The following is a 27,974-nucleotide window of genomic DNA, read 5'->3' as shown; positions in this document are numbered from 1 at the left end:
AATTGTTTATTTTAGTATTAGTTTTTATTGATATTTCTTATGATTCTTTATAGTTATTATATTTTTATATAAAATTTTTAAACTCATGTATAGCGCTTTTGATCATTTAAATGATGATGATGATGATGATGATGACTATTATTATTATCATTATTATTATTATTATTATTATTATTATTATTATTGATATTATTATTTTTATTATTAAAATAATGAAGACATACCAAACACGGCTCCTATTGGTCGAGATAGGAAGAATATGACCTTCAATGCTAATTTGGTCTTACTAGTACGTCTTTCAAAGATGTCCCTTTTCTGTAAGAAAGTAGGGAAGGGTCTTTGTAAATCTCTCTTAGCAGAGGCTGATTCTCTATCAAGTGCCATTTACTCATCTGAATGGTTTTAGGTTAGGCACAGAAGGGCGATATTCCGTAACAAACGGCAAAATGTTTTTGCGCGTTTTTTGTTTGTTTTGTAGTGCCGACATTCTTTCGCTGAAATTAACTTCTGAGAGAGTTTTATCTATTAGGTTATCGTGGTAACCTCTGTCGCGTTATCTCTGTTTGAATGGAGTAATGTTTTCTTCAAATGCTGTTTTTGAAGATTTTGTTCTGAGAAGTCTTGAGGCTTCGCCTTTGATATAGCCTGTATTGGAAAGTTTCTGTCGGTTCGAAGTGCCTGTGCACATCAAGAATAGATTCTTTTTTTTTATCTTTCGCATCTCAGACAAGTACATTTAGTTGTTTCTAAACAAGAAAAACAAGCACATTCCTCTTTTCCCGCCATCTTGTTCAGAATGAAATCCTTTGCGCATGCAAGTCGACGGAACGCGCAGACCTCTGGGATAGATATAATTTATATAATTTATACGTAACGTATGCATTATATTTGGTTCGGCGCATGAAAAGTTCGACGTATGAATCGAAGTCGAACGTTTGCCGTCCTATTCGACTGGCGCAGTCGAATAAAACGGCGGGTCGACCCAAATACAAATCTGTCGATCCTGACTGATTCATACGTCGATCTTTACATGCGCCGAACCAAATGATTAGGTTCGGCTCATGTAAAGTTCGACGTATGAACCGGGCCTTAGGCCATTTAGTTTTCTGAGGTTTTCGGTAAATGGCGGATCCAAATGGCTGCCATTTTGAAATCATGACGTATTTCCTCCGTCGTATAAAGTAATCACTTCCGCTGCGAACCTTGAAAGTGGTTCTCATGTTTGACTTTTTGGATGAAATCTGAAAGCGTTACCATTATATTTAAGTGAAAGGTTTGCCGGCAGATGTAGGTTTGTGTAGTATGCTGGCTCTATTGCCACAGAGGGCGCTCCTAAGTTTTGAATCTGTCAATAAATTCGTAAAGGTTGACTTGATTTACATGAAAAAAACTAATGTTCATTTATCTGTGGTGATGCTTGTAACAAACAGTGAAAGCCCACACGGAAGCAGGGAAGGGGGGGGGGGGGGTTACTCTCTTATATAACCTATATAGGTATGTGAGGCGCCAAAGGGTATGGTTTTTGGGCGGTTTTGGTCTGAAATTCTGAAAATGGTATGAATTCTAGAGACCAGGTCTGAAAAATGGGTTTAATGGGTTTGAGTTTTAAAGGCCACTTATCGGGCCCGGTAAGTTACCGGGACTTTCGAGAAACGGGCCCCAGGCCTTAAAAAGTGGAGAGTGTGAGGGCGTTCCAACTTTGTAGCGCGTGGCCATTCAAGTGAAAGGTATTTAAAAGTATTTTTTCTTCTTTTTTTAATGGAGAATGATTGGACAGAGCCTTTAGCGGGGAAAGGAAGGAGATGGAAAATTGACCTCAACTCATGAAAGTCAATACTAAGCATTTCTCTGTATAGTTCAGAGTAACTAAATAAACGGAACACAGTTGAATTTTTTTTTAATCAGGAACAAATACATTAATTATATGTTAACTTCATCCGTTTAATGTTACATTTTATAACCACATAATGGGTAAGACCTAACGATTTTGAAATAATTTGACAGTCTAACTAACAGTGTGAGACTGGCAGGGTGCAAAGTTGTCAACCTCTGCGTCATCATGTAGTTCCTGGTCTTTCATGTTTGGATGCCGTTTGGTACCCAGGGATACTGTAAATACGGATATGTCAGATGGCCGCTCCTGTATCTTCTGTAGTTTCTGTACTTCAGCCGGGGACTTACGGCGTACTTGAAGTAATAGAAATAAAATTTTACAACCCGAGATGCTGTGGGATCTGATAGCTGTGTGTAGTAGTCGAACAGCGTGTCGTAATGGTACGTTCCGACGTTCATAGCAACCTCGGCCTGCGCCTAGAGAAAGAGTGAAACCATCAGAGGTTGCCATATTATGACAATATTGACTCAAGTACTCTTCTATAGGACTGGAAAGCAGTGGTCCTTATGTAAATCTCATTTGTTTCAATTGTGAAGAATAATTAACGAGAACTACTTGTAAAGATTAAAGAAGAAAAAGAGTGGGTAGTCATATCAAAGCAGTAGAACCATTTTTTCCTGTGTTAATGCAGGTCGCGCTGTAGAAATCTTTTCTGCCAACGTTTAGCTTTGAGGTAAAGCTGTTCAACCAAAACTCAATATTTAGGATTGCATTGGTTTGGTCCTTTTCTTTTAACTTCGGACAAAACTTGGTCGTTCTCCGGTGGGTGCTACAATATTAAAATTGTAACCCCGAGCAACATTGAAGAATCACTTACTGACGATATATTGCCATTTGGCAAATTGAAGACGGAAAATTCTCCTGGTGGTACTCGGCTGTCGTTGTAAATCTTGGTTGTCAGCAGTGGTGTGAAAGCTCCATAATCACCCACAGGGTAGTTCACTACGGCGTGCTTCACGCTCAATATCCATATCAAGTTGGTTACCATGTCAACGACTTCACGTCTGGTGTTTAACGAGGCCGGGAGCTCTTTTACCTGGCGAAACAAGCGGCAGCGCGTATAGATTCAGTTTTATGGGATGGTAGAGTGTACTGCAGATAAACAACTCCCAGCGACTTTGTCAGCCTTTACAGATTTGTACACTTGGATAAAGAGAGCCAACGCGAAGAAAGGCGCTTTGATCTAGGATAAGCACGAAGACTGAGCTCATCCTTTGAAAAAGAGAGAATTTGGAGTAAAGTTTCACGCCTAACGAAACATAAGGAACAATGCAGAGGCCAAGCTTTATTCGCTATCTTTTTCAAATAATTCGATCAAAAATTTCACGGAAGGCCAAACACTCCTCCACATCAATACTGCCCTAAACCTGCGAAATAAATATAATTATACTGAACTGCTTAAAAAAATATAAAATGGATAACCTTTCCATTCCCTCCATCTGGTCCAGTCCCTTTCGCAGACAGCTCATTAACAAACGCTTGCAATTCCTTGTCTTCTTTAACATCTCGATTTCGTCGATAGTATCTGAAACGGGAGAGCAAACATTTCAGTTCAAGATAAAGCGGTTTTGTTATAACATCTTTAATTCGAAAGCTATAGTCATGAGATCTGATTAACATGATGGCAGAAACATTAGCTGGGCTTTTCCTTTTTAAACAAAAAAGGCCTGAAAATGACCATAGAGGCATTGAAATCTACACAAAACTCAGTAGAACGTTTAAATCAGTTTCGTGGAAAGGTGTGGAATCTTCAGGGTGCGTCGTTTAAACTAAATGGTAGCTCTTTGATACGATACCATTGGGGAAGGTCACTAAACAAAGGAGAACAGTAAGTTAACCTTGTAGATCGTGCAGCTATATAGTATTATACAATGAACTGTGTAAAACTCGCGTTTTGATTGGTCTAGTGGACTGTGTGATTAGAGTATAGACGCACGATTGACGTCATGGAGTGGTGTGACCAGCGCACGTGATCAGAGTCTAGAGTCCAGCCAGAGCGACTGGTCAACAAAGTTTTGCAAACTGTTTTTGCGAGTAGAGGACAAACACAGGAAAATTTTCGCAGGAAAGGAAAACGGCCCAATAAAAAATTGGGCAAAGACTGCTGAGAGTGACCTCAAACAGGATAGGAAAGCTAGAACATTGATGTGACGTGGAAGGGATGTAAATATTTGTCGAAATATGTCGCCGATAAAAATCCAGTAATGGCGAGTAATCGATTACAAATCGCAGTGAAACGACTTACATGCTGTAATATTTTGGGGTCAGGATTTCCTTCTGGAATAAAGTTAGTTTTGAAAAAATTTTTTTCGTGAAATTCTTTCGGATTATACTCTAATTTAGAAGATCACACCTGCATGTGTGCAGTAGTCTAAAACTGAGTTTGTTGGAAAGGTTTTGACTCAGCTCAGGCAACGCGATGCCCGCTCACGAAGTGTGTTGAAATGTCTTGGTTATTGTATAAAACAAATAGATTCCATTTTGCCGTGGGTCTGTACTCTGATAACGCACAGAGGACGTCAAAACGTGGTGAGAACATCAGTCATGCTACTCGCCTGCGGCTCGTAGCGTACTTCTTTCTTCTCACCACGTTTTGACGTCATCTGTGCGTTATCAGAGTACTGACGCACGGCAAAATGGAATCTATTTTTTAAATACTGAATACAAGAGTGATGGATACTTACATGAGTACGTAATCCTCGACCATTCTCTTGATTGCCATCAATAACAACTTACTATCGTCACGGTACGGAAAATACGGTAGCATCTTCTTATCGTCCAGCCCGCGTTTCTAAATTGAACAATATAAAAACATGCAAACGTACTGACTAAACATAATATTCTTCGAGAATTCTTGGAAAAAGTACATAAACTATGTTAGACTCCTACTCTCTCGGTTACACCGTTTTTAGGAAAGAAAGAAAGAAACAAACAAACAGATAAGGGGTTAGTTTCTAAAGAAACTGTGGTGCTGCCTCGCTAGGAAGTGGAAACGAATGTTGGATTTTATCAACAGAGTTGATAAGGTAATTTGGACCCGTAAAGAGATTCGAGTGCTGACGTTTCGAGCGTTAGCCCTTCGTCATAGCGAATCCAGGAATTGTGGGTTGTATATCGTTTATATAAAGTTAAATGAAGGAGTGGTTATGAAACCTCGCCATAAAAACAATGGTGTTGCAATTTATGTTGGAAGGGCTGCGACAGTACACAACCCTTTGTTTTAACGTTCACACAACAGATGAATATCTTAACAGGAACGTTTATATTGGTCAGCTGCTCCAACACATTTCATCTATTTAATCTATTGTGGTCTGTGCACGGTCAAGGCTAAAAATGCTAATAAAAACTTATAATAAAGAAGTTTGTTAGGTTTCATAACCATTGCCTTTTATTAACTATGGTTTATATAGCGAGCAGTGGAGCTACGATATTAATGGTGCCATAAACTTACAGCTCGACAAAAAACCTTTCCAGTAACACTTATTTACCTTGATATCAAGATCGAAATCTGCATCTTTCCAAGTGAGAGTTTTGTAGCCACGATCCAGCAGAATCAGGGTTCCCTTGTGCCCCATAGCAGTGAGCTGGTCCATGTAGCCACCAGCCGTCACCAGCGTTGGGGACCCAATCGTGTTTGTAGCAAGGAGCCCTCTACAGTGATACTTGAGGAGCTCATTTAAAGGATGCTTAGACGAGAGTTGACGATATAACACCACACAGAAGGGCTCGGCTAAAAGATGGATCTGCAGATGTAAGATGCGCCATGATTTCTGAAGGCAACTAAAATGTTATGGCTGTAAACCACATAGAGGACAGTGTATCATACAGGACAAAGACGACGTGTCATAATGATTCCATTTACCACCCTGGAATCTATTTTACTTTTTGTAGCTCAAGGGATGGAGTTATTGGAGAGGGGGCGCTTACTGGAGATGTGGTGCTTATTAATTAATTTTTTTGACCTAAACATCGGAAGGTGAATAGGTACTTCAATGAACAATAACAGAAACTGTGACACTAACAAGTAACAATGATGCGAGTTTGGGTAGTTGTAATAGCATAAAGTCAATATGTTAGAAAACTGCAATGTTACTTTCGGATGACATTAGGGTAGTTTGTTCGGTAGTGGTGGTGGTAGTAGTAGTAGTAGTAGTAGTAGTAGTAGTAGTAGTAGTAGTAGTAGTAGTAGTAGTAGTAGTAGTAGTAGTAGTAGTAGTAGTAGTAGTAGTAGTAGTAGTAGTAGTAGTAGTAGTAGTAGTAGTAGTAGTAGTAGAAGTAGTAGTAGTAGTAGTAGTAGTAGTAGTAGTAGTAGTAGTAGTAGTAGTAGTAGTAGTAGTAGTAGTAGTAGTAGTAGTAGTAGTAGTAGTAGAGTAGTAGTCGTCGTCGTCGTAGTAGTAGTATTAGAAGTAGCAGTAAACGAAAAAGAGGACTATAGCTACAAGTACAACTACAAGCTGGTTATAGAGCATTTGTGACGTAGAACTAATAGAGCACAAGCACAATGTTTATGACCTTCAGTAGATGTTCTATCATCTGGCTATGTGCGTAATCTGTTGCCTGAACAACCATCTTGGCCAACATCCAGGATCCACCATCAACAGGAGAGAAGACAGGAGAATCTGTTGATAACAATAGAACCATAGATTTCTTTTGGACTGAAAGTTGATCTCAACAAATATGCACCCGAAAGGTTGCAACTTGATCCTATACCTTACTCGAGTTAGCAAATGCAGTGTTCTTTGTTGTGGCTTCGACCATTGGAATACGTCATTGTGTTTACATCGTCAGAATTGAAATTTTTTTCTCCCAGCTCTCGAATACCTCCCTCCCCCCTCTCTCCCCTCTCCGAAATAACATGATCGAAGGGATAATCTACTTTTATTTATCGTGTCAAGCTTGAATAGAAGGATTGTGACTTGCTTTAACCAATGCGTTCTATTGGTATAGCTTTTACGTAGCGAGACCTGTCTTTGCTGTGTAGAAATCCTTTTCACATATAGTCAAACATCTCTAAAGCAACCACCAAAATTAAAAATTCCCAAAAAGATGTTTGCATAAAGGGACACTGTCACAAAGATGTCTCTATGTTTTGATCAAAACTGCTTTAATATATATTTGACAACGTAACTTTTCTCTTATATCAAATTGCTATTACAGCATCCAAATCAAAACATTAAGTGATTCCTCCTGGGAGGAACAGACTATAACCGGTGTTTAAGCGATTTCTCTAAAATCTCCATGAAAAACTTGAATAAATTGTCCAATTTTTTTCAAGAGGCAGCCATTTCAATCCTGAATATCCAGAGGCAAAGATAGTTAAAAGTAGTTTTAGTCTACTAGGAAGGTTATTGTTAGACAAAAGTGAACTTGACGTTTCCACTGTTACAAATATGTTTCTCGCCATCCAAAGGTACACTACAGATAGATGATATTGCCCCTCGAAAAGAGGGGTTAGCCGAACAAGGAAGTTCGAGGGTAGCTTTTGCTAATTCACCTTTCTGTATTTGAGGTTTCACGGATATTCAGCACGTCCTGGAGTTCATGTCAGTATTTGAGCTGATCAATCTGAGCTGAACCAGCCACCATTGGGTGTATGGCATTCTTAGATTTTTTTAATTTTTTTTTAATGCAAGTACAAACATTTACAACAACATTATAATTATCAACCAATTATTATTATAGCATTCTTAGATTGCAGAAGGCATTAATTAACAGTTTGCCCAACCTGGTTTGTAATCAATCTGAATGGCTGCTGGGCGAAGACGCTTATCCCGGTTCTCAGTTTTCGTAGCGAAAAGAGCCACTGGCGATTTGGAAGGCCACAGTGTGCGCTCAGGATTATGATCCACCGAATCTGGAAATGAAACCATGTCATCGAACACCTCGTATCTGAGGACGTATAAACTGCCAGTCTTTATAGCCTAATGCGAAGAGAAAAAACACAAAATGTCACCGCCTTCTGTTTAAGAGAACACTCATGTACCTCATCCCTTTGTAAACAGAATGGGATGCCTACCCGCTTTGGTAGCGCAATATTTTAGCTTAATGTCTGTACGTTTTTGCGTACAATTATCTCTATGGAATCGCTCTTCTTTCCCTTTCTGTCCTTTTTTCTTTTTCGCCTTTGCTTTAAGTGTGTTTCTCACCTTTTGGTAACGTTTTCAAGAGCCACTGGAGAGTAAAGTCGAAATTTTTGTCACAAAGCTAGTACCAGCCGATGACGAATACGACTTTCCTCCCCCGGAAGGGTGGGGGGGGGGGGGGTACTTGGGTTCAGTTTTGCTGGGTATGTGCCGCTGGCCTCTCATAGCCCCTGCCCCATTGTAGTCTATTTTGTGGCCAGTTATAGACCCCATCTTAGTCACTTTTGGGAAAATGTAATTTTCGCGATCCCAACTAAGTCACTTTCTATTTATGCATCTACTTTGTTCTGGACAGGTGGTTTTGTGCTATAATTTGTGTAACTGGTTTATTGAAGTTGCGGTTTCAAGAACGGAATGTAATGCGAGGTGATTGTTACATTTAATAAACAACAACTTTCTGACTTCTTTTAGCCGAGACCATTTTGACTCCCTACGTAATAGAATTTTCTTACCCCAAAAATCCGAAAATGTGTGACCCCATTCTAGTAACTTTATTGAAAATGCAACCCCATTATAGTCAATCCAGTCGTGAAAATGCGACCCCATCCAGCGGCACATCCCCATTAGCCTCTTATAAGGAAGTACCCCCCCCCCCGGGCTTTCCTCCGATGTTGTGGCGAAAAGTTCATGGAAGTTTAAGAGGGCATACATGTTACATATCAGTTAACTCAAGTTCAATTATGTAGGCTAGTATTCTAAGCTCAATTCTTGCAGCACCAGTTGGTTGTCAAAAACATCTTACATTGGAACATTGATGTTGACAGAATGGGTACAACTTCTATACCCTCAAACCGTCTAAATTGAAGGGTTAAAAAAAAGTTATAAAATTTGATCAGAATACTGGAAATTGCAATGAAAATCCGAGAACATAAAAATATACTAGACCTCATCCAGTGGATCGTTGTTACCCGAAGCGGCCTGGACAGCAGCTTCCCAATTGTAGTTTGGATTAAGGGTTTTACGTAACTCTGACCACCTCAATCCCACGTCAGCTAAAACAATAAAATGAAACATATGTGACAACACAAATGAATGAATTGTGAACTGTGAGGGAAATACTGCGTGTACTCTAATTATCAAATGTGAAACCTATTTTAACACAAGTGGTAGCCTTTTATTGAGAAAAGTTTCAATCCGGCAGTCCACGTCTTACTTTGTTTTTGATGCGTGCACATTTTTTGTCGTAGATTCAGCTCAACGTTAGTACAGAATTCGTATCCTGTATGTGGTTATACTTATTGTAAGTATGTAGCACCTCTTCTCTTCTTTGCAATACTTGAGAGTTGTTGAAATTAACAGAAATTCTGATTATCTAAATTTTTCCGTTGTCAAACACGATTGGGCCAGTCCCAAAAAAATCTACGATATTTCCTAAGCAAGCAATATGGCACATGCCATTTTTTCGTGCATTTAAGTCGCAGTTTTGTTGCGAAAAGGTTGCTCGAAACGTAAGGCCAGTGTTGTGATACACATTTCGATAATTGTTGAACGATGTTCTATGTGATGTTGAACGAGTTGCAATTGAAAATGGGCCACGACATGTTCAACGTTGGGGAAATATTTGTTGAACGAAATGGAGCCTGCCTCTCCTCCGTTTAACAATATTAAACACGGCTCATCCTCGATATAAAAACATTTCACAACTGTCGTAAAACAAAAACAAAAAATAATAAAAGATGCAAACTTCAGTAGAACAATAGCCGAAGGTGAGAAAAGGAAGAAAACACTGAGTATCGTCCTTAAAGACGTTAACGGTAAAAAGAAAACAAAAACTAAAAATGATCCAGCAATTTTTCATGTCGCCAACAAGTCAAGACATCTTTGAACAGTTGTTAAGCAACAAATGTTAAACGCTGTCCAATCATGCATCATTGCCTTAACACCGCCTAAACTTACAGGAATCGTCTGTTACCCTTCGAAGTACCATGGGATTGCAGCCACTCAGTCTCTGCTCGGTGAAGATATCATCATCTCGCCAGTCTTTAAGTAAATCCTGGAATATTTCGGATTTGGACACGAATCGATAATAGCCAGTGTTTTCCTGTAATGTTGAAAATAAAGAAGCTGTTAGGTTGGTTGTACACGAGCAATTCTGCATCTGACAAGTACTGTACTCTCCTGTGTAGGCCAAAATTTGTAACTTGGAATTTCTTTTTCCGAGTTTGCCTGTGTCATTAATGAATAATAATCATTCTCGTTTGTTCACCAGGCTTAAAATATTACATCACATTTCCTTTCATTGCGCATATGCCACTCATTGGCATTCCAATCCTAGCAGTATGCAGGATGTTTGTCCCATGAACCTAATTTAATGGCGTTAGCTCCCACGAGTCTTCTGTAACTCAGTGGTAGAGCATCCGAACTTGTAATCGGAAGGTCTTAGGTTCTACTCCTGATAGGAACACTCGGAATTTCGTTTACCGAGTTTGAGTACGACAGTTAGAAACGTGTCACAAGAAGCATGCGAAATCAGATAAGTACACTCCTTTGATAGGGAGTCTTCTTGAACAACAACTTTAGCTAGAGTGGTGCGGCATCTTGGAACTGCTTACCCTCCGATTTGCGGCAGGCAGAATTTGTCATCATCTTAACTCTTGCCACCTCTCTAAGTTATTGTATTCTTAGTTAAAAACACGGCATTCATGTTAAGCAGCTTTTTTTTTCTTTACAGGTAATTTGTAAATTTTAGAGTGAATTTTTTATATAGTCTGTTTAGAATAAATTTTGATGCTTATTACTCAACGCCGATTATTAATTCACAGTGTGTAAATAAAGTTATCCTATCCTAAGAAAACCTACTCGAGTAAAATCGGCTTTATGGTATATTTTTTAAGTAATTATTAAACGGCACAGACTAACTTGAATTTATTTATATTGATATTCCCAACGCAACAAAGAAAATGACCCCGGCATAAACGCAAACAACATTTTTCAATGTCCTCAGGAATTACATATCTCGCTCATTTCCGTTTTGATAAGATATTGACTGGACATAGTCCAACCGCGATACTTACATAGTGTTATGTGTTAATAGAACCTTTGTCAATAACATGCTCTCACACATCATGCTGTTATTGTACTAAGCCATGCACTTGGCACGGGGGTAGCACGACATCTGAAAAGGGCTCAAGTTGCCCAGCTCTCCCTGAATGGGGACAGTTGTGTTGAAAATGAAACTGTTTCTGTTCAAAGGTACTTACAGGACTTCCTGCCATACTTCTGAATTCTTTATAGATGCTTCCGTACTCCTGAAACGTGGTTATCTCTTCGGGATGTAGTGCTCTCCAGTGATCAGAAAAATTTTTGTTTCTTTGCAGCATCATCCCGTAACCAAGAAACTCCTGCCTCGCGAATGGATCCCGTAAGTGGTGAGCCTTAAGTTGATCAACAGACATGTTTACCAATGGCATGGGCAAAGGGGGGCGTGGAGCGAGTTGATATATGCCCTTCTGGTCGTGTAGATCCTTTTCCCGCAAATTGATACAATTTCCTGGTGCCTTCTGCGGCAAACTCACGGGACAAGCGCATGCACCTATAAAAGAGGACGCAAAAATATTGATAGTTTGTATGGAACCGTTATTGGCTAATCATGGCATTTTTAGGACGCTGAGTTCCATAAAGGTTTTTGTAAATGTCAGATAGTTGCGTAACGGAGGGAGTAGCAGCAGATCAAACATTATTCCTGGCGTTCACGGAATGGAACGCGGTAAGAAAACTAACGCGCGCCGGAGACTGAACGTCTTCTCAAGACATCTGCCTTTTACATCGATTTTTACTTTTAATGTTTTTGTTCCTGAAATCCCATACTTACAGTTGTTGGCACTTTTGTCAGCTTTCAACGGCAGCCACTGAAGTTAAACTCTCGTGAGATTCGCAAGTTAGAGCCAAACGATGGGAACTCTCGTCGCCTCTTAGGCCGGAGCCAAACGAAAACCAACTTTCGCCGACTCGCACGAAAAAATCGAACAGGTTCAGATTCGATAAGAGGCCGAAAAAGTCGGTGAACGAGAGCGCATGACAGTTTCAGTCCAAACGAGAACGAGAGTTTGAACTCCTGCCAACTCTCATCCTCGTTTGGCCCCGCCTTTAAAGCCTCGGGAGCAGTGTCCCATATACGGCTCTGAATGGCTCCACTGCCCCAAGCCCCATCATGCACTGGGCTAGAGTTTGCTGCACAAAACACCCAAGAGGAAGTAGGGATAGATCGAGGGGAAGACACAACCTCAACCCCGCGCAAGGAGCAGAAGAAAAACGCGCAGACAGGTATTATTTAAAGGTCTTTTCATCGAGGTTCACTTGTGTTTTAAAGTGTCCTACATATCGTCTGCCTACATGTGATCCCTCGACAATGATATTACTATTAAAATTACTATTTAAAACGTAGCCATGCAGTATGATGAAATAAACTAATCTAACCTGTTTGTCTTTTACATTCGGTGTTAGGCTCATCGGCGCTGTTAACAGAATAACAACAAACGACATTACAATATTATGACCAAGAAAAAAATCTCATTACAACAAAGATTTGGTGGGGTTGCTCAAACCTGGGACGCTTTCGACAGTGGAACTGATCATGAGGGACTGGGAAAATTTTTATCACTGTAATAGGGTTCGATATTAACGAAAGTCCGTTAGAATAAACTTGCGAGGAATCGTCCAAAATCTTAATTTGATAATTTTTGAGAAGTTGACGGCACCGATTAGAGTCAAATTGAACAGGGGCACCCAACGACAGTTTTCTCTCAAATCCTTTGAATATCTGGAGTGCCTTTACAGCTCTGTAGGTTCATTTCAGGCCGCGCTACAATATTTTTATCTGTTTGGTCATTCTAGGGGAACTTCAGTCTTTTCGAAATATAATTACTAAGGCATTTTTGTCTATTTCCCGAAAATCCTAGGTCTTGTTTCCTTTCCGAAAATCTTAGCTGACCGTTCTTCGGTATCCGAAACCAAATTTTTATCAATCCGAAAACACTAGGCCTTTTTTTCCCATATCACGAACGTTCGAGGTGAAAATTCCCTTGAGAAAATTGTAGGGCATTAAGGGCCTTCCGAACAGATAACAGATAATTTACCGAAACGATCCGTTGGGTGCCCCTGATTGAATAATAAAGGTGGGTAGGTACTGAGGGAGGCAACTAGTCCAAAGAAAAAACAAAAAGGTAGAAATAACTCTTGGTCTAGTAAGATCACTAGAACACCATCTGACGGCGCGCAAATAACAAGCTGTTGTCAGAACATAACGGTCCCTGGCATCTCTTTGATTCGTTTTACTTCAAACTTCAGTCGCATTTTCACATTTTTTTCTTTACATCAGGGCATATTAAAAGTTTGGGCTCGTGAATTGTTTCCGTACGTTATAACGGGAATTTCGTTACATCGACGTTATGATTAGCAAACGCCGCCTACCTTTGTACTGAGATGACGCCTCCCGCCAGAAGAACAAATGCTAACAAATGATTTCTCATGGCCAAGTTTCAGTCAGTGGGTAGTAACTGGAAATGCCTCTGCAAGAGACGACGAGAAGGAAAAAGAATATAAGATATGCCACGTCAAAGGTCATTACGTGTGGGTGAATCTGACAGAATTCGCGCGTGTGTGACACGAATTGACACGTGACACATGACACGTGTGAAACGTATTTCTTGTATTTCATGTAGCGAAATGAAAATATACAAGATAATATTAGTAATTTTGGCGGATGATTTTACCCACAATTAATTTATTAAACGTTTACTGGATTTAAGTCGTGTTGTTTTGTTTGCAATTTAGAAAGCGAATTTGCATCAGTTCGGCACAGCAGGGTTACTTGACATTGACATAACTCGTCACAAGAGTTTCAAACCATGAAAGATATGAAAAAAGGGTCTTGAAGATTTAGGATCATGTGCACTGAGGATGCTAGACTATGAGCAGTCCCTTGTTTTATCAAGGATAGTAAAGCGCGCGAGCCACGCGAGCCACGCGAAAATTGCTTCTTGCCAGGTGACACGATGCACGAGGGCAAGTGGTAAAATAATGGACAACAGACAAACAAGGCAGAGCATTTGAATTATTATGCCTTGCTCTCACAACGCAAAATTCTGATTGGCTCTTTCATGGAAGTCTGCCGATAATCTGTCAACAACACGCAGGTTTGATCAATCGTTTACTTATATGGCTGATCGGAAATGTGAGCAGAAGAACTTGTTACGTGGAAGAAAGAAATTTTTTCTGGTGTGACTTAAAATTTGCAGTGGTTATCGCAATGGTTAGCAAAGCAGCTAATGGTGAATACTTACTATATATATGTTCTGATTTTCTTTGCAAGGTAAACTGCGATAGTGTCGCATTTCTTTAATCAGTTTGATCAAGCAATCACGCGAATATTACATTCTTTTTTTAATATAAACACGTAGACTAATTTTGAGGTTAAGGCTGAACGTTCTTATTATTTTTGACAATTTTTTTTATCAGTTATAGTATTCCAATAAATCTATGCGGACGTGACCAAGACACCTATTATTTGGGTTAATTGGACAATATAGACTGAATTTTGACCTGTATTATTTTATCCGTATTTATACATTTGGTCGTAATAAAAATGTTCTTAACTGCCTCAGCCTGGGTAACGTTCTTAAATTTTAGTTAATCTCAGCCTCAACGTTCTTATAAAAGAGTACTTATAAAAAAGAGTGTAATGCATGCATAACTACTGGCTTCAGACCGCTGTCGATGTAGAGTTTGTATTTAATCTTTGAGCTTTGCCTGCTCTCGTTTCAGAGTTATCTTACTTCTCCGCCAGTTCTTCCAGGAAGAAGAGAAACTAGTGAATGTAGTTGCCGATCAATGTAATCCTCAGATTGAAATCTCGCCGCGATAAGCGAAGACAAACCATTGATGCATTCAACCACGGTACAAAAATGCCTCTCTCTTTATAGTTGTCCAAGCGAAAGTAAAACAGTGCGGTTGTTCGTCGAAAAATACACGGTACGGTGAATAGTTTTCAAACCAACACTTCCTATTTTCAAAGTAGAGTATTTTTCTTTTGAAATTCTCCGCTTAAAAACCCTGTCATAATTCGGGCTTTCAGTGGCATCGTGGACAAGCCGTGCAAAAATCGTTGTAGCTTGTCTTTTCTACATTCCTTTCAAACGCTTCTCGTGGACGTTTTTGCGTGAGATCAATTTTCTGATAATTTTACCGGGAATTCGCGTTGCATTTGTCATCGCAGTTTACTGATGACTCAGTCGGCAGTAAGAGGTCTAAATCTCTGGCTTTGTCTGAATTCCTTATCTTTCACTTCCCTCCGAGCGTCATATCTCCTCGCGCGAAGCAGATTTCGCGCGCGTTTGCGTGGCTCACTCGCTGGACTATCCCGAGTACTCGTAGTCCACGAGAATGTATGCCGACGAACATATCGATTGATATGTCGGCCGACAGTGACCACTTTCGACGATAAAAAGTGGCCGGATTAGTTTTCCAAAACGTCGATTTTGAGCATTTTTAATTTTAGTCATACTTGAATGTGGGATGCAGTCATTCTTCGAAGTCAACACTTTTTATACAGGCCACTGTGATCCTTTCTTTACCGACTTCCTTACTAAGTTTGTCCATCTAGTGTTCAAGTTGACAGTCAGCACTATTTGTGTCATCTATTTCTAAAAATGTTTTTCGGTAACCCCGCTTTTGCGCTTTCAGTCCGAGTTCTATGTAGCTTCGAGTGTACCTTTGTAAATCCTAGAGACATTGATTGTAAAGTGCAATTGATCCGTCGTTGTAAATTGCGCTCTAGAGGTAATTATTATTATTATTATTATTATTATTATTATTATTATTATTATTATTATTACTGTTATTATTATTATTATTATTATTATTATGCCTTCAAGTTTCAAATATACCCGTCGCTTGGTGTCTGCAAAAGCGCAGTACGATGACCCGATTTCAGGTTGGAAAATGTCATTGTAACGTTACGAGCCAAGGGAGAAAAACTATCAACTGCGGCAGAGTTTACAGGAAGGCGCAAGTCCTTCAAGAACATTAAAATGACAAAACCAACTAAATTACCACGAAAGTACATACAGTAGGGCGGAAGAAGATTGGAATCGACAACTTGGACGCATTGAATAACATAATATACTCTTCTGTGTATCATCATTTCTTTCGAAAAAAAATGACAAACAGAAGAATATAAATTTGTCGTTCAATATGTTCAAGGCGTCCCTTAATTGTAACGAGAGTTAAAATAAATCACAGGAAGTTTCCGCAATTCCGCCATAGCGGGAGTTATCATAAACTGCGCTGAGAAAATTCGCTGTTTTCACCAGCTGCCATTTTGAATTCGACGACACAAATTTTAGCGCGAAAACGAGGCTTGGGGTGTAAACAGATCGTCGCCATTATGCTAAATTGAGCGTATTGCTGCGTCCCTTCATGCCAAAACAACAAAAGTAAAATAATAGGCAAATAGGCATAACTTTACACAATAAGAACCGGTAACTGTGCTTGAAAGGACCACCGCGACAAAATAAAAGAACCGGATCCTTGGTGTTCCACACAAATTTACAGAGCTCAGTATGGAGACGCCATATTTGGTGTTCCCAGGGGCCCGTTTCTCGAAAGTCCGGTAACTTACCTTCCCGATAAGTGATAAATGTTTCTTAACAGAAGTCAATTTTTTTTTAAAATCTTATAATTCTATGAACACATTGGCCAAGTACCATGTCTGTAATCACTGTGTAATCGGCGAAATAACATTTCAAAATATACTTATCGGGCCCGGTAAGTTACCGGCCGTCTTTTGAGAAACGGGCCCCAGGAGGGACACAAACATGGCGGCCGGAAATTAAGGAAAACATCTAGAATTATCTTTTTGCTGCGGAAGCGGCTAGGTTTCACTCGTGAATTTGTGAATATTCACATATAAAAATACTTTTCCTTCTCAGTTATTTGTTAAAAATGCTAAAAAAAAAAAAAAAAACCCCGAGAAATGTCATTTTTATACACGAAACAGCTATGTCGATCACGGCCGCCATCTTGATGCCACGTACAGTGATAACGCGGAAAATTCTAAACGTTCTATTTTAAAAATGGAGGACGCTATCGAGATGAAAATCTGTAAAAGATGTATTTTTAAGCAACTGCTGGCGAGTGTTAGCGAAGCAGCACACTATTCTATTCTCGGTTTTCACTGTCACACCATTGAAAAAAAAACAATCGAAACCATTCCATGAATGAAGTCAAGAAATTGACATGGTATAGAGGATAAATAAATAAGGCATCTGTCCAAGTGTCAGGTCTGTGCGGCATTCCGTACTCGAGTTATTTGACAAAATGTTCCACATAAATTTATAGAGCTTAGTATGGAGATGCCATGTTTGTGTCCCTCCACAAACATGGCGGCCGGAAATAGGAAAAAACATCTGGAGTTCACTTTTGCCAGAAAAGAGGTCTGTTTGCCCTTGTGAATTTTCGAATGTTTAGATCAACATTTCTCCTCAAACTCAAATTGTTTAGAATGATGAAAATCACCCGAAGAGTCATTTTTAAGATACGGAAAAGCTCTGTCACGGCCGTCCTCCTGATGTCAAGAACGATGGAAACTCGGAAATTGAAACTGTTCTATTTTCAAAAGGAAGCACGACATCGAGCTAAGAAATTGTGAACAGACATATTTTTAGGTAATCTTTCCTTGAATGAAGGTAAAAATTTTGTAGGCCTCCCAGTTTTGAATTCTAGAATTTGGTGACGTCACGTGAAAACCGAGAATACAATAGCGGAATGTTGTGATGGTGAAGTTTTAATGAAAGACTTTTCCTTTTCCACGAAGGTCATCACCTACGCAATGTTTCATCTCCCGATTTGGAGTCAAATGCAGAAGTCGTTAGGTTTACTTTAATTTACAACTAAATCCGAATTTCGAAGGCAATTAAAACCCTCCGATCAGATATCCGACAGCAGTCAGCAGTGATATTTAATCAATATGGAGCGCGGCAAGCTGAAAGTTGACCGGAGGCCGAACACTTGCCTAAAACGCCTTTAGATTGAGGTAATACCTGTAAGCCGCGCACCGTTGCCGTGATACCTCCAAAATACAATTTTGCCAAACGATTTAAAATTCTGCTTGAAAAAAAATTTAAGCAAACAAAATTCGCAGAAAGTGCCAGATAGTTGGTTTCCGCATATAACTGCTAAGATAAAAATAATTTCATTCACAGTCGCTCACTGGGTTTAGGGCCAGAATATATTACGCAAAGTTTTTCTGAATCATTGTGACTATTGTTACAACATATAAAAGCGGTTCTGTGTTAAATTGTTTCTCTTTAAATACATTCAAACCAAACTGAACCCGGCGCTTTGAGCGGACAGTTATTGTTTCAAAACCACACTGCGCTGCCGGAAACAGCCCAACTGAGCACCGTTTATGCCATGTTCTGAATCTTCGAAAAAAGGGGAAAACAGTTTTCCTCTGTGTTTGTTTGTATAAAAGTACGTCGGTTGCCGAGCCGGCAGTTTTAAAGTTTTTTCTGAATCATTGTGACTATTGTTACAACATATAAAAGCGGTTCCGTTTTAAATTGTTTCTCTTTAAATACATTCAAACCAAACTGAACCCGGCGCTTTGAGCGGACAATTATTGTTTCAAAACCATGCTGCGCTGCCGGAAACAGCCCAACTGAGCACCGTTTATGCCATGTTCTGAATCCTCGAAAAAAGGGGGAAACAGTTTTCCTCTAAGTTTGTTTGTATAAAAGTGCGTCGGTTGCCGAGCCGGCAGTTTTAATGGAAGAGGATGATTGAGTCCACGTTCTCCGCATCTTAGCTTACTTCTGAAGCTTCGTCTTAAAACCACATCGAGTTTGCGACCTTTTTCTCTATTATACTATGTGGAATCATCTGAGGTACTCTTTTTTTCACTTGGGAACTATTGAAAAAAAATACACTGTTTATTTGTACATTTGACTACATTTTAAGTATGACGATCTAAGCATTTGTACAGTAAATGGAACACCAAGAACTAGAGAACCGACTCGGATGTAAAGGCGGACTTCGTCTCCTGTTTAAGTGTGTATAGAAAAAAATGTTTATGTCATTTTTAGATATTTTTTGAAGAACTAAGTGGAGGGCCTTTTCAATACACTTGAGCCACCGACAAACTTCTAAACAGCTTCGTATCACTGATGCGATTCTATTCATAAAACAAACCGGGTAAATGCAATGAACGCTGATTTCTAGTGTTATAATCCTGCTTACCTTTAGAATGCTTTCACCTGAGTTCTGGTCTGTTCCAGCTGTTGGTTTCTGAAAGAATGGTGATTTCAAAATGATTTACACTATACGTGTGGTTTACATGGAAACACCCTCTTAAGTACAAGAATCTTGGATGCCATTTAAGGTTCTCATATCTATGTTATCCAATTAAGGTTCATATCTCTTGTTTGATCCGTTTAACATATATAGGTACTGCTATATTTACCTGCCACCGACCTAGACAAAAACGTAGATTTCTATCTGACTAAAAGCTATATTTTTTATCAATTGGCTTTTGTATGTCATGTTCACAATAAGGACCATTTTAGGACTGAACGGATGATCAGCTTCTGAAGCCTTTTCTCCCTTCTTCCACACTTTTTCCAATCCGTGACAGTAAAGTTTTATTGAAATACTTGTTCTTTTCTACGAAGCGTCATGCAATGTTCCATCTGCCGCCATTTGGAGTCAAATCAGACAGGAGTCGAATTACCACTAACCCCCCTCCCCCCTCCCCACACACATCTCTATCCTCCCCCTCAAAATATTATCATTAACCTATTGAAATTTTTTATCTTTAGTTTCTGGGAGTTAAAAACTCATTAAATATTGTCAACATTAAATAACATCGCAGATGAATTGTTTGCCGAGGGGAGAAGAAAAAAAAAATAGTGCTTCATTCAAACTTAGGTCGTACAGTTTCTAATCAATCTTTCTCAGGTATCATTATACGTTAAAACGCGTGATGGTTAAGAGGAGCAGGGATGGCGCAGTATTGAGAGCACTCGCCTCCCACCAATGTGGCCCCGTTTCGATTCCCAGACTCGGCGCCATATGTGGGTTGAGTTTGTTGTTGGTTCTCGTCTCTGCGCCGAGGGTTTTTCTCCGGGTACTCCGATTTTGTGGAGGGAGGCTCCGTCCACAACCAACATTTCCAAATTCTATTTGACCTGGAAAAAGTGGATAGAAGGGCCACTCTGTGGAATCCCCTAAAATGCCCATTATTTCTTTCTTTATTTAATATAAGCTCGTTTTTCCGCCGCTCTCTCGGTCCCGCCTTTCCTCCCCGAGAAGGGGAGTGAGCGTGGGCTCATTTCCCGAACGGCGGCTGTTAGCGTATTAACTAAATTCTAAGATCGCACACCGGTAGTCAAGGCTTCATAAACATGGAATTGAAACTCGTTCAAACAAAATTTTCTTACGCAAAACCATCAGCATTGCTTGGAATAATTAATGCGCAAGTCGGCCTGCTCACAACGGGACGGCAATAACATACAATCTAGCCACTGGCTATACACTAGAGCACCCAATGAGAACTAAAAGGTTGTGAGGTTGTCTCCTATGTTCCGAGAGTGGTTTACGGCCTTTTAAAGGCGTATATGTGTAAACTAATACAGTTTGAAATCTTCAGACCCTTTAGCTAAAAATTTAAGTTACAGAAAGTTTTAGGAAACGTATTCTCGCTCCACGAATTTACGAGCCGTCGTTGGCGTTCACAAATTGCCGAAGTCTGAAACGTTAGTTTCTTTACAACAAAATCCGAATTTTCGGCGGTAACGATCCGAACAGATATCCATCGAAATGAACGGCGGGGTGCCCCTGGAACACAGCTGCGATATTCGAGAAATATGGCGTGCGGGCCAAGCTCAAAGTTGACCGGAGGCCGAACACTTGCCTAAAACGTCATAAAATTTGGTGTTTCGAGTGTCCCCATGCCTTTAAACTGAGGTAATTCCTGTACGGCTGCGTACCGTTGCTGCGATACCTCCAAAATACAATTTTGCCAAACGATATAAAATTCAGCTTGACAAAATTAAAAGCAAACAAAATCCGCCGAAAGTGCCACATGGTTGGTTTCTGCATATAACTACTAAGATAAAAATAATTTCATTCACAGTCGCTCACTGGGTTTTGGACCAGAATATATTACGCAAACTTTTTTTGTGAATCATTGTGACTATTGTTACAACATAAGCGGTTCTGTACTTAATTGTTTCTCTTTAAATAGATTCAAACCAAACTAAATCCGGTGCATTGAACGGACAATTATTGCTTCAAAACCACACTGCGCTGCCGGAAACAGCCCAACTGAGCACCGTTTATGCCATGTTCTGAATTATCGAAAATGGGAGAAAACAGTATTCTACTAAGTTTGTCTGTATACAAAGTACGAAGAGGCTATTGAGCCCACGCGGTCCGCATCTTAGTTTACTTCCGTGAAACTTCGTCTTAAAACCACATCGATTTTGCGGACGTTTTCTCTATACTATGTGGAATCATCTGAGGTACTCTTTTTTTCACTTAGGAACTATTGATAAAAATTTACATCATTTATTTGTACGTTTGAATAAATTTTAAGTAAGCATTTGTAGAGCAAATGGAAAGCTAAACTAGAGAACCGACCCGGATTTAAAGGCGGACTTCTCTCTTGTTAATGTCTTTAGAAAAAAATGTTTATGCCATTTTTAGATACTATGTGAAGACGTAGAAGGCCTCTTCAACAGTACAAGTGAACCACCGTCAAACTTATAAACAGCTTCGTTTCACTGAGCGGTCCTATTCATAAAAGAGCCCCCCCAAAATAATAACAAATAAAACAAAACAACGATAAAAAACAAAACAAAATACAAAGAAAGCTAGCCGAGTAAATACAATGAACGCTGATTTCCAAGCGTTTTAATTCTACTTACCTTTAGAATTCAGGTTTCACCTGATACTCCGCACTGTTCCAGCCGTTGGTTTCTGAAAGAATGGTGATTTCAAAATGATTCGACACTATACACGTGGTTTTCATAGAAACACATTCTGAGTACAAGAATCTTGGATACCATTGACTTAAACGTCTAATTAGTCATAATTGTTCTCATTTGTATGTTATCCAAGGTTCATTATATCTTGTTTGATCAGATTAATATGACGTACTGTTATATTTATCTGCCACAGACCTGGTGAAAAACGTAGTTTTTTGGCGGCCAAAAAACTATATTTTTGGTATCAGTTGGCTTTTGTATGCCATATTCACGATAACGACCATTTTGGGACTGGAGAGATAATCAACTTGGTTAAAAACGCCAATTTTATACATTGTGCCGAATACGTTTCCTTGGAAATACCTCAGCTCCTTTAATTATGCTGGTTGTGAAATAGCTAGCTTCCCTTGGGAAGACTGCATTTGAAAAGTTTTACATTCTCTTTTTTGCGGTAGAATTTGTCAAGTTCTCACCTAACAGACTTGACAAGTCTTCTCGTTCGAAAATTGTCGCTGCAGTTATTTATCGAGGGCCGGAACTGGACACCTAACTCGCCACTGACACAAGCGCAAGTCGACATTGTCCCACCCCTCCCCCAAAAAATTAAAATTAAGTAAATGGAAGGACTTGCCCAACCTTAGAATATAGAGTTTGTACAGTTTATCTTTTAGCCAAGAAATAGCTTGACTACTTAGGCGAAACGAAAGAGCATTTTGTGCTTTGTTTTTCCCCAACAATGCTTTCAGTTTTACACTGAAGAGAAAAACATAAAAGATTAAACGACAACTTTTAGTCAAGAAATCTGTCAGGTTGAAATGTTCCTTCAAGGTCGTTTATCATAAATTATTACCTTACCAACTTGGAAGAATAATAGAAAACGTCAATAATAGTTTTCACTTGTTTTATGAGTTGTACGAAGACGTAACTAGTTGACACGAAACCGATGTTTTTAGCTCTTCTTGAAATCCAACATTTCTAAAGTTCCGATTGCATCCGGAATTCGAAGGGGGGAGGTTTGTTAGTGTACGACTTTCATTGCCATCCTTGTTAAACGGCAAAACCGATTTAATTATGTATTTCAAATTTCGTCTTCGATCAGAAACGATGTACATATGCCACTCATCGAGATTCAAATCACGACCTGGCAGATGTTTTGCCGATCCCGACGATCGAGTCTTCTATAGCTAAGTGCACGTGGCAGAGTATCCGAACCAGTAATTGGAAGGCCTAACTCCTTTTGGGAGCTAGAACTCGGATTTTCCGGCTTTTTCCGATTATGCCTATGTCACTGACTGACAAAAAAAAAATACTTCTATCATTTATTCACAAGGCTAAAACATAATATCGCATCACGAAATATTATGTTTTCTATTTTTCACTTTGTCATCAAAATGCAAGATATGTATATACCTCTGAAAGACAGATACAAAGGACAAACTCAGTGATGGCACGATAAAGATTATTATCGGAGTGGGATGATGATATAATTAAGGCTTTGTTTTAAGGGATTTTAACGAGGAAGGCCAAATATTTACCAAAAAGGGAAAATATTACCCGCTTGACATGTTCGAAAAGTCCTAAAGCAGTGCCTAAACTTTAGGCTCTTTCCTTGATCGCTCGTCTTCTAAAGAAACCGGACAGGAAAGGTGGCCTGTGTCAGGTGATCTCAACAACTTTTGGTTTCCGGATTCCTATCTAAGATCTTTAGAATTCTGTCCTCTTTTGGATACCGGAATCCAGCTGGTCTTTTGTTTATATATTAGACAGGATATGCTACAGTCCAAAGAAAACTTCCGTCGTGCTATTTCGCCCGCCTCGGACTATTATAAACTGCCTCGGATAGATATTCTATTATCAAAAGGACTATTTCCGGAATATTTTGAGACATGGATACGGTTTTTCATGAAGAGAGGAAGATCCTAGAACTAGGAAGATCCTGAAAGGCGAAGCAAATTTTCATTTGGTTTATATACAGAAATTTCGGTCGGGGTGGTTACCAAGTGGGGAAGGAAAAGAAGAAAAATTGTCGGCCTTTAGCAGCTGAACACCAGGACGCCGCCGTCCATCTTTGTTTTTTTTTTTTTTTCAGTTTTGTCCCTACTACTAGGACCTTACGAGCGAAGGTAGTTTACATGATTCCAAGATCCTAATACCAATAGGATCTTCCTATCTCTCAGCTGGGAAGATCCTGTCACTAGAAAGATCTTAGCGCTACTAGGGCCAAGTTCAACCTTTTGCTTGAAACTGAATACAGAAAGCATATGGCACTAGGATGATCCGCATTGTAGGATGTTCCTAGTGCTAGGATCTTCCTCCCTCCATGTAAACATACCCCAAGTAGTGTAGAACGCTGGTACAAGTTCTCAAATGAAAACGAACCGCCAGCATCTAGGATCAGTATTTTAATTCACCCGCACACACAGAACATTACATGACAACAACTCGACCGTTAACTCGCACCTCGCTTATGAATATCCTGATTGGACAAATGGTGCACAATCATGCTTGAACACCACAAGTAGTTAACCAAAAGTTCTAGTAAAATTCTTAACGCGGACAGCACGTGACAATGCGATTGTATTGTTTAATTAGAAAAAGGTTCTGAGTCTTGGTTCTGATAAGAACTTCTCAGTGTCAGTGATAATATTAAACTTGTATTCCCAGTCGATAAATTCACCAAGTTTAGCCTTGTACTTACGAGACCATAAGAAACTCCCGAGTATTTAGCCAAGCACTTCCTTGGTATTTTCCGATTGTAAACATAAAAATGAAAGGAAAAAAATCGAAATTGTTAAGTTGAATAATTCATATATGTGAAAAGCAAGATAAGTTTTCTGTTTTGCTCACGCTGGCAAATAAATTATGGATCTCTAGACATGTTTATAGCAGAAGATTATAAGCAAGAGTCACGGTTATCTGTAATTTCAAGATCTTATTGAAGTTTGAAGGACGGAAAGTTGGTCATTTGGCTACTGAGAAAACTTGAAACTCCTAGTTCGGTTTCGAAAAAAAAATAAATAAATAAAAAAGGAAAATAAGAACTTACAGGTAGAATTAAATCATTAATTTCAATTAATGTATCTTAAAAGATGCTGTACACAATGTAGCTACAGTTTCGATTATACAGCAATGTTTAAAATTTATACATAAGAATTTTTTGATGTTCTTAATAAACAGAAATATATTTTGGGTTGTTAACCAGCTCCGGAAGAAACAAACGAACAAACGGACAAGCTGTTGTTGGTCGCAAAACGATCGCAGTGTAGCGTGCGCGTAGCGTGATACTATTTTGGGAGTTCCGAGTGCGCGCGAGAGGTTTCTGAGCACGTAAGAAGCAAAATTTGAAAGATGCCACACCTGGTCCTAGCTATAATCATGGACACAATAAAAAAGAAATTAAACCTCCCCCCTCCCTCCACAATCAATGGTGAATTCACGCGCAAAGCAAAAGCGCCATTTTTCCATCTTCAAAATCAATTAATGCCCATCATCATCCACAGTTAAAGAAAAATAAATAGCTTGCACATCTGCTTGCAGTTATGAATGTGGACAGACATTGTCTAACCCAATCAGCCTTTCGCTTCAATTTGCGGCTCAATGCTTTCACCTTGTTTTCCTTTCATCCGATGAATCTTCGGACGACGACGAATCAAACTCTACAGATGACTTAGTCTGATGACTTGCTGGGGAATTGGATAGTTTGCTGGGAATCATACGAAGACGATTAACATATATGCAAAGTCCCCGGGGCAAAGTCTAGACCCCAGTCTAGTATTGTATTGATTGATTTTTAAACGAGACGTAGATTTTAAACAATACTTTACTGCTCTAATTTTTCTCGTTGACACAGACAACCAATTGATCCAATATTTCGTTTATTTTTGTGAAAGGAAAGGAAAAATTCAAGTTTACTCACCCTGGCCCTTTGTCATGTAGAAAAAAGCCTTGACATATCCTTGATTCCCGTTTTTAAAATTATGACCCACCCACCCCCCCAACCCCCCCCCCAAAAAAAAATAGCTGACCTCCCCCCCACCCCTCACCACACCACCACCACCTGAATAAAGAACGGTCTCTAATTTATACTTTATTATACTATTGGGTGGATTTTTTTTTAGCTGGCTCTTCTGGGCAATAAAGGTCTACCATGTGATTGACTTAACCGGTACAAAATAAACAGTCGGCAATCTCAATTATCCGGAAGACAGGTGAGACTAGTTATTAAAACTGCTACGGTTTCTAATGAAGAATGGTCACAATTCAAAAGTGGAAAACTTAAAGAATGCTGAAACACAACAGGCAGCATACGTGGCGTTGTATAGTTAACATTTGACGCATTTCTGAAGTGCTTGTATGATGCGCTTCAAGGGCATTGATTTCAAATGCAGTAGAAAATTCTTGACTTCTTTTGTTTGAATAAAAGTTACTGAGATTAAAACAAAGACGTTTGTTAGAATGTTCGCTTACAGTTATATTTTTACGTGACCTTTGAGGTACACAATCTTAATCATACCAGTCTGCCCTGATACAATGGATAAATATAAACGACTCTTTTGTCGAAACTAATTTTAGTGTTACTGTCGCACGCGTGGGTGATACTGAAATGACTGACCTACGCGATTTTTCAGCCAGCATGGCGGCCATAGATGTTAACGAACACAATAAAACCTCTCAATGAGCGGTTCATTTGACCCCACAACTAAAAAGCATAATCGAGGAAAAATCAATCTTTTTTTTAGGATGGAAAGGGAATCTGGCAAGAGATAGCGTATTAAATGGCATAAGCTAAGCTTAATTGTTTTTATTTTAAGAACAGCTGTATCAAGAAAGCTTAACATGATTGCCTTATGCGTAACACATTTAGATAATGCCTGCAGCCAGTAAAATCGCGGTGACCGTGCCGCGTTGTAGTTAAGAAATTTCAGCCTGTGTAATAAATAGTGCTGATGTGATCACAAGTTACCCGTGCTACCGTATATAACTTATACAAGAACATAAAATAGGCTTAATATAACAGAATGTAAGACATATTAGTATTTTTTGGCAATGGTCAACGGGGCACGTGCGACGAAGCTAGGCAGATGACAGTAAGATTTAGCGGTAGGATCTGTTTACCGCTTGAGATTATAAGCGGCAAAGAAGTAAATCGAGGAACCGCAGAGCTGGGTACATTTTTAGTCATAAGTTAGTGCTACATAAGAGAACTTGCCTTAATTAACAACTGCGTAGAACGGTCCGTGATCGATCTTGCTTCAGGAGAAGAGGAAATTCCTTAAGCTGGTATGAACTGAATGCTTATCTTGCCGCACGGGCGCGGGACCGGAAAAGATTCATCAAAAAGCTATTGTGCTTATTGCGGAGAACTGACACAATTGATCTGCAAATATTTAGCTTGTGAACGCCATTAGAAAGAAATTAAAAATCGAGATTGTATTGCAGCTTTTCGGACCACACAGTGTCTCCCTCTTTGATGCCAGATTTTGATTTAAGGGAGAAACATGCACCCAGACCGCGAACGATATGATTAACTTAGCAACCATTGACGCTTTTCCGGGTTAAACTGAAGTGGTTCATATATAAAAAGTAACAATTCGTAATTAGATATGCCAAGTGATGAGTTATAAAAGGCTAAAGTAAATATATGTTTGAAATTTCAGTTTCTCTCTTTACAGGCCTAGTTATGCGCTGTCGAGTCTTCATAATATTATTTTAAAGTACAAAAGCAAGTTTTCTCAGCAGGTAGTACAGTTTAAACAGGCAAATTCTGGAACTTTCTCCGCTGATACTGTATATTCTTCAGTAATGTGACCTTTCTTTTATCCGTCAGATTGAAAAAAGTCCATCTTCTTCTTTGAATGCTCTTATGTCATTGATTACTTCTCATCTACCAAGCCCATTTCTTTTTTAAATCTTATCTATCCGACAGCTGTTGATTGCCACTGTTCTTCTGTGCAT

General features: G+C 39.3%; 1 protein-coding gene across 2 annotated transcripts; it reads right to left on the bottom strand.

The window, feature by feature from the left end:
- Window positions 1-1,880: 1,880 nt before the first annotated feature.
- On the bottom strand, window positions 1,881-27,571 carry LOC146488267 (allene oxide synthase-lipoxygenase protein-like). 2 transcript variants are annotated; one of them, XM_085122605.1, is made up of 15 exons: window positions 27,229-27,571; window positions 21,960-22,011; window positions 19,273-19,320; window positions 13,447-13,544; window positions 12,454-12,491; window positions 11,238-11,569; window positions 9,934-10,078; window positions 8,923-9,029; window positions 7,620-7,815; window positions 6,407-6,513; window positions 5,383-5,637; window positions 4,579-4,685; window positions 3,317-3,419; window positions 2,712-2,930; window positions 1,881-2,310 (listed from the first exon to the last, which is right to left on the bottom strand). In XM_085122605.1, exons 4-15 carry the CDS (start codon window positions 13,503-13,505, stop codon window positions 2,077-2,079), a joined length of 1,902 nt encoding a protein of 633 aa, XP_084978731.1. In that variant the 5' UTR covers window positions 13,506-13,544; window positions 19,273-19,320; window positions 21,960-22,011; window positions 27,229-27,571; the 3' UTR covers window positions 1,881-2,076. The 2 variants fall into 2 exon arrangements, with proteins under 2 accessions (XP_084978731.1, XP_084978740.1); XM_085122614.1 differs by lacking the exon at window positions 27,229-27,571 and adding an exon at window positions 25,627-25,765.
- Between the last annotated feature and the right edge of the window lie 403 nt (window positions 27,572-27,974).

The sequence above is a fragment of the Pavona decussata genome, unplaced genomic scaffold, assembly GCF_977016875.1.
Source record: "Pavona decussata unplaced genomic scaffold, jaPavDecu1.1 SCAFFOLD_11, whole genome shotgun sequence".
Lineage (NCBI taxonomy): Eukaryota > Metazoa > Cnidaria > Anthozoa > Scleractinia > Agariciidae > Pavona > Pavona decussata.
The sequence above is the reverse complement of the archived record's forward strand: the minus strand, read 5'-3'. Positions and strand labels throughout refer to the sequence as shown.